Source organism: Marmota flaviventris, chromosome 11 (genome assembly GCF_047511675.1).
Source record: "Marmota flaviventris isolate mMarFla1 chromosome 11, mMarFla1.hap1, whole genome shotgun sequence".
NCBI lineage: Eukaryota > Metazoa > Chordata > Mammalia > Rodentia > Sciuridae > Marmota > Marmota flaviventris.
In genome coordinates, this window is record NC_092508.1 from 57524366 (window position 1) to 57537039 (window position 12674).

General features: G+C 38.9%; 1 protein-coding gene across 1 annotated transcript in view; it reads left to right on the forward strand.

Moving 5' to 3' along the window:
• Window positions 1–1785: 1785 nt before the first annotated feature.
• The window catches only part of Chn1 (chimerin 1), a 174372-nt gene continuing 163483 nt past the window's right edge, over window positions 1786–12674 (forward strand). The window contains exons 1-2 of the mRNA XM_071619377.1: window positions 1786–1933; window positions 2066–2246. Coding sequence (XP_071475478.1) covers window positions 2228–2246 — 19 coding nt within the window. The 5' untranslated portion in view covers window positions 1786–1933; window positions 2066–2227. The remainder of the gene's footprint in view (window positions 1934–2065; window positions 2247–12674) is intronic.

Sequence of the window (12674 nt, forward strand, 5' to 3'; positions counted from 1 at the left end):
GGCTGTGCGCCATCACTCCTGGCTGTGAAAGTTTTTAAAAACAAATTTTAAAAGGCAAAAACTTTCTGAGATTACAAAGGATAGCTAGGGAATGTAACCTAGGACTCCTGAATAATCCACCTGAAATTGTGCAAGAACTCCTATGCCTCTAGGAAGAGGGATAATATTTCTCAAAGAGAAATTAGGTCCCCCAAAAGGTTGAAGACCACCAGTAGAGATAGCAAATGGAGCTATCTGATTTATCTGGTTGCACAGCAGATCAGCAGCAATCTTTACATGGTTATAAAATCTATCCTACAAAGCCTTCTTTGGTTTCCATTTATCTTTATGAGCTGTGTGCCATTTTCCATGAGCAAAAAGGCTGTTTAAAAATCCAGTCCCTTTTCTTTAAAGACTTAAAATTCTGGGGAATTAAGATTAATTTTTATATCAGTGGCTAAAGCAAAGTCGATTTACATCTGAAAATTTCAAGCATATAGTATCTTAAACATTTGCCCATTATGCTGAATTATTTTAATATTTTTCTTTCTTTTTTTTTTGAGTTAGCTGACTTGAAACAAAAGATTTGGCCCCTCCTTTCAACCCGCTTTTCTTTTTCTTTAGATGCTTGGGGTTGCTGTGAAATGATGATGAATTAACTGTGGCTCTATTTGAAGTAGTGATTACCATTTTTATAAAGATTTGATTCTCGGGATACATTAACTAAAAGATACTTATATAATATTCTTAAAAGAATTGGGTGAAATTGAAAGAAAGGAGGAAAATGACATTAGGGAACCCGAGGAACTGAAAGAGGGAATATGCATGTAGTTAGAAATAAGAACCAAAGAGAAAATCTATACGATTGAATACCAAAATAGTATCAAGTCCCTAAGAAACAAGAAAAAAAAAAAAAAGGAATTTCTTAAATAGGGAACAATTATAGTAAGTAAATACTGACTTTTTGAAGACATTAAATGGAAACATGATAAGTGAGCTTTTCAGGGACATCTTTTGGCTGATAATCTCAAGGCGTTGTACGGCTCCTCGTTATTTAAGGCAAAGACAGGCGAGAAAACATCGTAGAAAAAAAAAAAGATGTTGCCAGTGATTATCAGATAAATACCAAAAGCTCAGGGGAACAATCTTTTGTGGCAGAGGAGTGCCAATCCTAAGGAATGCTATTTTTTCTTTAGACATTATCAAAGAGGTATAATGTAGAAAGAAGAAAATTAGCTTTAAACATCTCCTCTTAAATTATTTTAGGTAATCCCAGATGCTTTAAAAGCGACGCCTGTTTCCCCACGTATGACAATCTGATCACAACTACTCCTGGCGGTTCCTAAATCCTAACGTGGAGGAAAGTAACGTTCAGAGCCTTGGTCCGCGCCAGGCAGCCTTCTCCAGGGCTGCAGCTTGAGGTCTGTTAACCCTGGGGGCGCCAGAAGACACTTATCCTCAAACGAACCCGGTCCCCAGACGACCCTGCCTGGGTGCTTGGTCTTCACGAAGCATCCTCCAGTGACTTCTGCTTTCGAGTAACAGTTCATCTTTTCTCTTCTCCGCGCCCCCTCAAATCCCATTCAAGAAAAAGCCTGGGATTTCAGCTCAAACGTACGCCGCCCCGCCCCACCCCGGCTCCTGGCGGCCGCCTCTAGGGGGGCGCGGGCGGGTCCTCCCAACCCGGGAGAGGAGGGCGCGCCCCCGCGCCCCGCGCGCGCCCGTTGTCATGGGAACGCACTCGGCCCGGCCGCCCGAGGGGCAGGCGGGAGGAGGCGAAGCGGCCGAGCTCGTGGGAGACGCTATCGCAAGATGGCGTCTGCGAGGCCGCGGGATGCGGAGTGAGCGCGCCCCGCCGGGGGCTCTGCGAGGCTGCTCCGCTCCCCGCCGCCGCCACTGCGTCGCCGCCTCTTTGCCTGCTACTGCGCCGTGGCCCAGCCTCTCCGCCTTGCAGGTATCGCCGCCAGCGCGCTCGCCCCGCGTAGTAGTCAGATGGCAGCGACAAGTGCCGGCTCGTCAGGGGCTAGCGGGGCTCCTTTCGTCCGGGTGCGCCCAACAATAACGCGTGCATAACTTTTTCTTGCAGCGGCCCCCAGCGTCCGGGCCTGCAGATTCTCCTACCACGCCCCTCGGCCACCCGCTCCCTCCGAGGTGTGAGCGCGTCAGGCCGATGCGGTGATCTCTGGCCCGCCTGGGAGGAGCGCGTGGACTGGAGGGCTGAGGCGAGCTGGCGGCGAGCGCCCTTACAATGGCCCTGACCCTGTTTGGTAAGTGCGGTCTTCTACCTTCCCGTGCCGCCGCAGGTGGGCCGCGCCCCACAGCTGGGGGCCCCCGCGCCCGGAGAGGGGCGCGGCGCGCAGTGTCGGGCGCCGGCCGGGGCAGCGGAGTTGCGGCTCCCGGAGCGCGGGGCTGGCTCCCTCGCGCCTCTCCCATTGTTTCCTCTCCAGGCAGGGCCGATGGGCGTGTGCTCCCCTGGCCAATTCTGGTCTGGGAGGCTCTGAGGTCCTGGGTATTTTGTAAACGCACCGTACTAAGATGCCAACTTGGGAGCGAAGTTGTCTAGTTGTTTCCAGACCTACCTGTCCCAAGTCGGTAAATAAAGATCCTGGAAAGTTTATTTATTATGATCAAGATGTCTGAGCATCCCCAACCTCCCTAGAATTACCCAATGCATGTGTTGCTTCCTGTTGGATTGTTGGGAGATTTTTTTTTTGATTTGGTATATTACATTGGAAAACAATGATTTGTGAATTTATTATTGGTTAAAATGGGAGATGGTTGCTCTAACGAATGAGATCAGACAGAAGAAAGTTGGTTGCTGGTAGATAAACTGTAGTCAAGAGAATATTTTTGAGTATTCATTAGGAAAGAAATGTTATTCTTGTGATGTAATTACTGCAACACTATTGTTTCAGTGGCTAAGACTTCAAGGTGTTTTTTCCCTCATAATTTGCAGTGACAATAGGTTGGGAAGAACTAAGAAGATACATTGTTTCCTTTATAAAAACAGACTGCATTACCTTACTTCAAGAAAACTCAGTATGTGGAAATTTATAGACAAAGTATTAAATCTTGCTTCTTTGGAAAGCTTAATGAAATGCAGTTGTAGCTACAAGGACACAGTTATTAACAGTATCAAGTTTCTAGTTAGGTTTTGATTATGTCATTTGACCAGGCAGATTAGAGGTGTCACATACCTTAAATGCTTTTTGATGTAAATACTTCAAAGTGAATTGAGCTGCTTGTATCAGTTACTTTTATTTTCTCTTCCGAAAAATAAAATCTTACTGTTGTTATCTGATACCTTGTATCTAATCTGTACTATTTAGTAGAAGTGATTTCCTTAATTGTGGGCTTTTGTGTACAAAAGTTAAAATGATGGCTTTATTCATAGTTGATATTTTATTTATGAGGAGCTGTTGTAGCTAACAACTGTTGTAGAGTAAGATTTCCAGTGGATTTCTCTTTGAAACTATTTCTAATTCATTTTTCTTCCTGAAGAGAGATTCTGTATTGTCAAGCTTTGTTTTCAAAAGTAAGGTTTACAAGTCAAGCACATTTAGAATGCTGACATCCCTGATGAATGAAACAGATAAATTGGGGAAGATAATGCTCTTTTAAAAGAAAATTTCAAGCTTTTGCCCAGGTGGAGATGAGGAAAGAAAGCACATGGAATTTGACCTCTTGAAGAAAGTATAAGAACCTGCTCCCACCCTTCTAAATGAATAAACCATCTTAAAATAACGTCCACTTATGGAAAATAGAATTTCATTTACAAAATTTACTTGGTTACAATGAGAACATGTCTGTTATGAAGCACAGTACACTTGTGAACAGAAGCTGTTAGAGCCACAGCTGTTTTTAAGTGCAGTTGTAGATCACTCATCATTCATCTGGATGTCTGTTATTAAAAGCTTAAATTCCTTTGCCCAAAGACCCAAGGAAGGGCATTTTGTTTCTCTTATGTATCCTCACATTTGAGAATCATTGAATTAAAGACAAATATTAGAGGATTTGATTTAACTTGCCCAACTCAATGTTGTTATTTTGGGGGTTTTTGTGTGTATGTGAAGAGAAATACACAAGGGTGAGAAGAAATGGATTTGATTTTAGGTTTTGCTACCTTTTAACCAATTGGTCTTAAGTCAGAAGCACTTCATATCCCTTTATAATTATTTTGTATTGGGGGGGAGGGGCACTGGACCTTTATATTTACTTTTAATCACCAGTGTAGAGGAGCAATGAGATGATAAAAGTTCTGTGAGATTGTGACAAGAAGCTGGATGGATGTGATCTGTCAGCCATGAAGTCACAGCTCAACAGTTTCCACCTATGGCTCCCTGCCAGGTTATCTTGCATATCTTGGTTCTATTAAGTAGCACAGGGCAACAATAGACTATAGTCTAGTTCCCTGCTTTGTGTTTGACATTTCCATTTAGCCTTTTTATCAGTGTAAGGAATGGTCTTTTGTAGGAAGTTAGTGAAAGTTAACTTTGTTTTAAAAAGTGAGAGCCTCTAAAATTTCCTAATTCATATACATTCAATTATTTTTACTTGATAAGTACAAAACCTCAAAGATTTGTTAAGTTGAAGAGTTTAGACCATTTGTCAGCCTCACTATTAATTATCTTTATTGTTTAACACACTACTTAAACATTTTTTTTTTTTTTTTGGTTGTCAATGGACCTTTATTTTACTTATTTGTATGTGGTGCTGAGAATTGAACCCAGTGCCTCTCACATGCTAGGCAAGTGTGCTACCACTGAGGCACAGCCCTAGCCCAACATAATATTTTTTAGTGCAAATTATGTTTTATTCTTTAATGGGAGAACCAGTCTTGAGTCTTTCATGATTTTATAGTCTTATTTGGGTATTGAAAATGTGCATCTTTGAAAGTTCAAAGATTTGAAACCATTTTTGTTCACCTTTCAAATGAACTTTATCTCTGAGTATCATTTTTGATATAATTTTTAAATCACTGTATTTCAAAACATTTCCAAATGTAGTTCAGACTTCACTTACTCATTTTGCTTTTCTTATCAACAAACTTCTATTTCCAGGAGACATGTTCCTTGTCTAATGCTAAATAGTGATGGTACTCCATAGTTTTCCCCAGAACTATAGCAGATGCACCTAATTCAGTACCTGATTCCATACAGTTGGTGGTGCTAACTCCCTAACTCCATGTGGGCTTTGTTGAAACTTCCCAAGTAGGGAGCAGGGAAGTACCTGATCCCAAGTAATTACTGGGATGATAGAAAAGTCTGTGATTGTCTAATTTAGATTTTTTTAGCTGATGTACCTGACAGAGGTCCTGAATGGCCGTACCAATAGAACCTTAGCTGGCAGAGTTGGGTGAATAAGCATTTTTCCAGTCATCCCTTGTCGAGAATTTCTGTCATGAAGCTGTGGTTTATAGCCCTGACCAACTGATGAGATTGGGAACTGAGTAAGATCTCCAGGCTAACTGAACCTTGAATAATACTCTTCTCTTTCTGAGTAGAGTTAGTTCTGGCATTGCACACCCTACCCCTGCTTCTTCCCTTCTTATTACTATTTAGTCACCATCATTACTATTTTGGTTCAATTCTAATATTTATGATTTTTAAAAATATTTTCCTATCTTTTCTCAGACCCTCTGCCATAAAAGCCTTTTCATTATCTTTATTTAGCATTTATCACTACCCTGGCACAACTACCTGTAGATGTCCTTTATAAAGATCCTTTGTAGCAATTAGATGGCAGTGGCACATTTTCTGCGAGAGTTAGGTAATTTTCTGATTTTTCATATAACTGTACTGAAATTAAAATTTATTTTCAAAGAGACAAGTCAGCTGAACATTTTCAGTTTGATTTATTTGACCAAAAGGTAATATTAAAGGAAACTCTCTGACTACTCTCTGCTGACATTTTTATTTTTTAGTCCAAAGAATATGAGAAGGTGGCCCAGTGGTGAGAGCCCATCTGCCTTTCTCTGAATGTTCTGTCTTTTCAGCTGTCATCAAAATCACCGTCCTGTAGGTGCACACCTATAATCTCAGCTACTTGGAAGGCTGATCCAGACCAACCTCAGCAATTTATCCAGACCCTGTCTCAAAATAAAAAAAATAAAAAAATTAAAAAGGTTTGGGTATGTAGCTCAGTGGTAAAGTGCCCCTGGATTCAATCTTTAGTACCAGTAAATAAATAAATTGATTAATTAAAAAATCAAAAGGTGTGGGGATTCATCTCAGTGATAAAGCACCCCTAGGTTTAGTCCTCAGTACAAAAGAAAAGAAAAACAAAACCAAAAAAAAAAAAAAAAAAACAAAAAAAACCCCCACTATCCTTAATTGAATACTTGTCTGCATTTCTTCTCTTACCAGTATAGTCAAAAACTTAATATGTCAGCTTTAATTTCTTTTAATGTGTGGAGATCTGGTACCATGGAAGAGTGATGATGTGATAAGGAATATTGGTGATGAAGTTTTTTGAGTCATTTCTGTCTCTGCAGATTACCATAGTGTAAGTAGCCTAATATTTGAAGAGAGAAGATAGGGATATGCATAATTATAAAAATTTGATATTTTTAAAAACTTTCTTTTAGATTAGTTTTATTTGTCTTTCTTAAAAAAAATTACCCCCAGCCTTTTAGGGTTGTTCTCCCCATGAAAATTTAATACCAGAGATATTATACTGTATATCTGCATATAGACTGTATGTATATCTGCTGTATGCATAAAAGGAGTAAGGTTTTTGACTTCCAGGTTTTTGACTCCATCGTTTTACACTAATTTAAAACAACCATAAGAATATTGGGCAGAAAATTACTGTTTGGTCATGCTTTATATAACATAATAACAGTTCTAAAGGAATGACATTAGTAAAATGTTATACTTTCTTCTTATCAGATCAGTTCAACTTATGAATCAATAGTTTGCTATTATCAGGAGAGCAGCCATTAGTAAAGAGGACGGAGGTGTAGTTATTTTTTCAATAAACTGCAATATGTAAGCTGAATGAACTCACTGAACATTCTGTGCAAATTTAACTCAAGTCCTTAAGCCTGGCCTAATTGATCTATCAGCCATAAGTCATTCTTACATAGAATATGATTTTCATAAGCTTCAAAACAAGACAGGAAGAAACTTAGAAGACAGGAGAGTGTGACCATATTTTACATTTAGTCACGTTGAATAAAAAAATCAGTTCTGACGAAGTTATAAATTTATGTTGCTAGTTTGGAACCTTATTTTTATAAAAGTGAATGCTTTTGTGAATATATTAAAAACCACTGCATTTTACACTTTAAAAGGGTGAATTTTGTAGTATGTGAATCATGTCTCAATTAAGCTATAATTAGTAGAAAACTCATCTGAGCTTTAAAAAAGAAACAGTTTAAAGGAACATATTAAAAAAAGAAAGAAAGAAAAGAATTCTAGTTTTAAAAGAATAGCTTTATATCCAAGAATCTTTTAGAGCATTTTGGGTTTTAAGAAAGTTTTTTAAAAGAGCAAAAAACATAATTAAAAACCGGTAGTTAAAAATATTCCTACCTGTTTTCGGTTGAGAAAAGTAAGTACTTCTTGGGAAGAGTTAATGCTGGCAATTGAGTAATTTGTGGGAGAAGGGAAGATGAGTCAGGCCAGGCCTGTTGCCAGCTGCTTAGTGGCGGTGGCTTTAGGCCACCTCATTGTTTTAAATTCAGCTCCACTGAAAGTTGTTCCTTTCTTTTTCCACTTTTTACCTTTCAGTTTCACTGGGCTGCATGCATTTTATGGTGTAAGGCAAGCTGAAAAAGGATACAGTCCAAGAAACATCTCTACTTGACATCTCTACTCATCTCTTTCATGACCACAAATTTGACATTTCATCAAGCTGCATCGTCTTCTAGGCTCTTTAAATGGCTAATCCTTCCTAATTTTCTCATGTCCTCCATTAGCATATATCTTCAGTTCATACTGTATGTTCTTTTTTTTTTTAATGTAGAACTTTGTCACTGTTTCCTAGCTCCTTAATGGCTGGGAAATTACTTTGGTAGAGATAACTTTAAGATTTGAGTAGCTTTTGCTAGACAGGACAGACAGCAGATGAGTGCTGTAAATGTCCATTTGAGGAATGCTTGACTGAAATAGTTTCCCCTGCAAAACTTCCATGGTTAATGAGTCTTACAACATTAAAGTTAAAGCCTGATTTTTGGCATGTACCCATGAGGAATACCATGCTAAATATAGATAGAAATCTTCATACAACATGAAACAATTTCTCTACTGAAGATCTGAAAGAGGTAAGACATAGGACGAGAATTTTGATTGAGGGAGTTATGCTGTAAACAAAAAGAAAGTCGAATTTTTGTTTAGAGGTGGGGCATTACTAAGAAGGGCTTATAGGAGGTGGTATAAAAAGCAAAACAATATGAAAAAGCACAGGACATTCTGGGTTGGGGAGGAAATGGACGATACTAGTAAGTGAGAGAAAGGGACCCATGCGTAGTGCTGTTTAATATTTTTGCTAAGGAGTAGCTCTGAAGCATGGGATGTGCTTTCCTGTTTTGTGATTTGTTCACTCATCCATTTTATGGATATTTATTAAGTGCCTAATATGTGCCATGTATGTATTAGTTCCTGCCTTCAAGGGAGTTATATTTCCAGTAGAGGGGAGATAGAGATTTAAAAATTCATATAATGTGACAGGTAGCAAGTGCTGTAAAGAAAAATAAATCAGAGTGAGAGTTATGGGGTTTCTGTGTCTCATAGTGGTCAGAGAAGGGAGAAGCAACAGATGAGGACAGAGAGGCAAATGGGGGAGAACCTCAGAGGTTCTCTAGGACTCTATGAATCATGGTTAAGTTCTTTAGATTTTGCTCTAAGGTGGGAAACTTATGCAGGATGATCCTTCTATAGATGACAATATAGTGGAAAGAGCTTGGATTTTGGAGTAAGCTACACTTAATCCTTTCTCTGCTGAGTGTCAACTATATATATGTTCTCATCTCAGTTTTTCATGTGTAAACAGGGCTATTAATTTCCTTCTGTTTGTGTAGAAGTAAATGAGATTGTGTATTTAAGGTTCTTAGCACAGTGGTTGAAAACACATAGTTAATTTTGTCTCCAATATTATTGTTACTATAAATATAAACGAAGCTCCAAGATACTTCATTTGTTGTTTGTTGCTTTTTGCAGTGCTGGGGATGGAACTTTGGGCCCTGAGCATGCTGGGCAAGGCTCTACTACTGAGCCACATTCCCAGTCCCTCTCCATTTGTTTTTAATAAGTCTGTTGATCATCTTGAAAAAGTGGTTCTGCAATATTTCTGGGTAGGTGCGCGACTAAAGATCTGCCATGTGTTATTGCAATATTTTCTGAGAATGCTCTGGTGGAGACAAGGTTCAGGCTGCTCACAGCAAAGATCAGACTTCCATGATAGTGGCTAGCCACTCTGATGCTTTTGTTGTCCCCTAAAAATGTAAAAAAAAAAAAAAAAAAACAAACAACCAGCAGGCAATGCTTACATCTTCTTTGGGACCAGATGCATGATTTTCCTTCTTGGCACTTAAATATACAAATAACTTAAGCTCAATATCTGACACATAATAGGTGTTTATTGAGTGAATAAATGGATGAACAAAGAATAAAGACATAACAGTGGTGTATCATTCTGTACTTATAATCTGTGAACGACCTTGAATAAATTAAAATATTTGCTTTCACTTATTTTTTTTCCTTTATTCCTTTATTTTCCTTATTCTTTATTATTTTATGTTTTTCTTGATTAGAGTCCTCAGTTGAACCCTATTGTGGTTTAGGTATGAGGTGCCCCCACAAAAGCTTCTGTGTGAGAATATAAGAGCATTCAGAGATGAAATGATTGGGTTACAGCCTTAACCTAATTAGTGAATTACTCCACTTGAATGGATTAACTGGATGGTAACTGTAGGCAGGTGGGGTGTGACTGAGGAGGTGGGTCACTGGGGGTGTGCCTTTGGGGCTTATATTTTGTCCTTGTGTTGTGGAGCTCTCTCTGCTTCCGGATTCTCAAGTCCTGAGCTGCTCTCCTCTGCCACGCCCCTATGCCATGGTGTTTTATACCACCTTGTGCCCAGAACAATGTAGCTGGCTGTCTGTGGACTGAGACCTCTGTAACTGTGTGTGCCAAATAAACTTTTCCTTCTCTAAAATTGTTCTTGTCAGCGCTTGTGGTCATGGCAGCAAAAAAACTGACTAAAACAGGCACTTAAACCTACCTCTTGCCAGGTGTCGTGGTGCACACCTGTAATCCCAGTGGTTGAGAAGTTGAGGCAGAAGGATCATAAGTTCAAAGCCAGCCTCAGCAATTTAGTGAGGCCCTAAGTAACTAACTCAGTGAGACCTGTCTCTAAAAAGAAAAAAGGGCACCCCCTGCATTCAATCCCCAGTACCAAAAAACAAAAAACAAAAAAACCCACAAACAAACAAACAAACCTAACTCTTAGAAATGGTTAATTTAACAATTAACTTCCATACTTAAAATCCACTAGTGGTCCCATTCCATTCCTTTAAGTCCATATTCCCTAGTTTGCCTGTAAGTTGTCAAGATATGATCCCTTCTTACCCACCTGTCTGGCTTTAACTCTCACCATTTCCTCCTTGAAGGCTGTTTATTAGCCATACTGAATTACTTGAAGTTTCCAGAAACAGTTTGCTCAGTGTGCCTTGGGTAGCATCATTTCCCTAGCTCTTCTTTGCCCTCCCTTGTTTCTACACATCTTCCAACACTAGGCATGGATAATCATCTTTTCCGAGTAGCCTTCCTTTGTGAACCCTTTTCTCCGTCCATAGTGTCCTGTATACATCTCTGCCCTAGCTTCTGTCAAGTGGAGACATAATGGATAGTTTAAAATTTTCTGTTTCCTGAATTAGGTGAAGTTTTCTTGTGAGAAACTATGCATTTCTTCTTTATTCTTACCACCAATGTCTGATGATACCAGTTACTCAATAAATATTTGAGTGAATGATGAAAATTATGTAGTCTACTGTAGCTCTTATATTTGGGAGTTAATTATCAGGCCCAAATCCTATGATATACACCCTATATTTTCTTTTCATATTTTTTTTTTTCATTTTGTTATTTGATTCAATAATATGCCATTCTGTCATCCTGTGGTTCCATACTCCACTGTGTATTCCTCAACTGCAAGTTCAATGCCTTGAATAGAATAGAAATCTCTCTGGGATCATATTCTTTGAGGTCTAAATATAGTATTCCTAACAACCTGCAGATGTTTCTAAATTATTTGTCATAATTATATAACAAATTTCACTTCATTAAACTATTGTTCATTTTCATTTTAGTAAAGAAATTACACATAAATTAGGTTGGTTGGTTTATGTTTTACCCTCACATTAGGGAACATAATCAGATTGAGTAGGAATTTGGTATGAAAATGACTAACTTAACCTTTTAGAGGTCTGAAAATTAAAAACAGGATAATCTTTAATGATAATAAATTTGTGTGCTACATGGACATTCCCACTAGTTTTCATTTTGTTTGCCAGAAGAACATATATAAACAACTGTTTAAACATTGATATTTATAAGTGGGTTCAAGAAGAGTTATGCCTCTTGTTATTCTTGTAGGATACAGTGTAAAAAGATGGAAAATAATTAATGTGAGAATTTGTTTTTCTCGGTCTTGATAGTTTTGTCTTCTCCCCTGGATCATTTATCTCTAATTACAACTATGCCTTGCTATTCCATGTGATAAACCCTTTCCTCAACTTTTTGGTATCACCATAAACACCATCTGGAATTATTCATGTCTTTCCCATTGCCAAGGTTTATTGAAAGACCAGTCTGTATGTCCCACCACCATTTTCTACAAGTTTGTTTATTCTTTAACCCTTGTCTTCCGTCTCTTTCCAACCACAGTGCCACAGACACATAAAATTGTTTTATCATAATTACTTATGGGTGTTTTGTGAATGTCATTCATCCCTAGTGACAAGATAAGTTGACAACTGTTAAAGAGAAAATCTTGTTATTAAAATAGCAAGGAATATTTTATTGAAGATGATCATGATAAGTGTTAATGCTGTTGTAAAAAGAGGGGAGAGAGAGAGAGAGATTGAGATTGACTACAACATACAGTAACAAAGCAATTTGAGGGGGTAGTAGATGGAATTAAGAGGAGACATCAAAGGCTCGGAGAATTCTTGCTAACCTCACCTAACAGTATTCTTGTTAAGGGCAGGCCAGGGTGATCAAATATCAGTGGTGGGGTAGGAGGAATTACATTAGATATCAAGCCCGGCACAGCAATTCGCACCTGTAATCCCAGCTACTCAAGAAACTGAGGCTGGAGGCTAGCCTAAGCAACTTAGTGAGACCCTGTCTCAAAGTAGAAAATAAAAAGGGCAGGGTGTCACTGAGTGTTAGAGCATTCTGGGTTCCATCCCGGAATTGCTGCAGGAGCGTAGAGGGAGGAAGATTAGACATCAAGAGTGATTAGCTATCAGAGATGGGGGGATTTAGTAGGTGTGTAGCAGCCTTCTTGTAAAAACTAGGCTATGCAGGCCTGGCAAGGACCAGGGTCAAGGTTGAGGCCTGTTTGGGAAGAGGACCCAGAGGAACCTAACTAAAGTTTGGTCAGAAGAGTATCTTGTCATAACTGTCACCTTATATTTTGCTTCTGTTCAACTGGAAGTGCTTTGTCAATTAATAGCCAACATCCAGTGGTG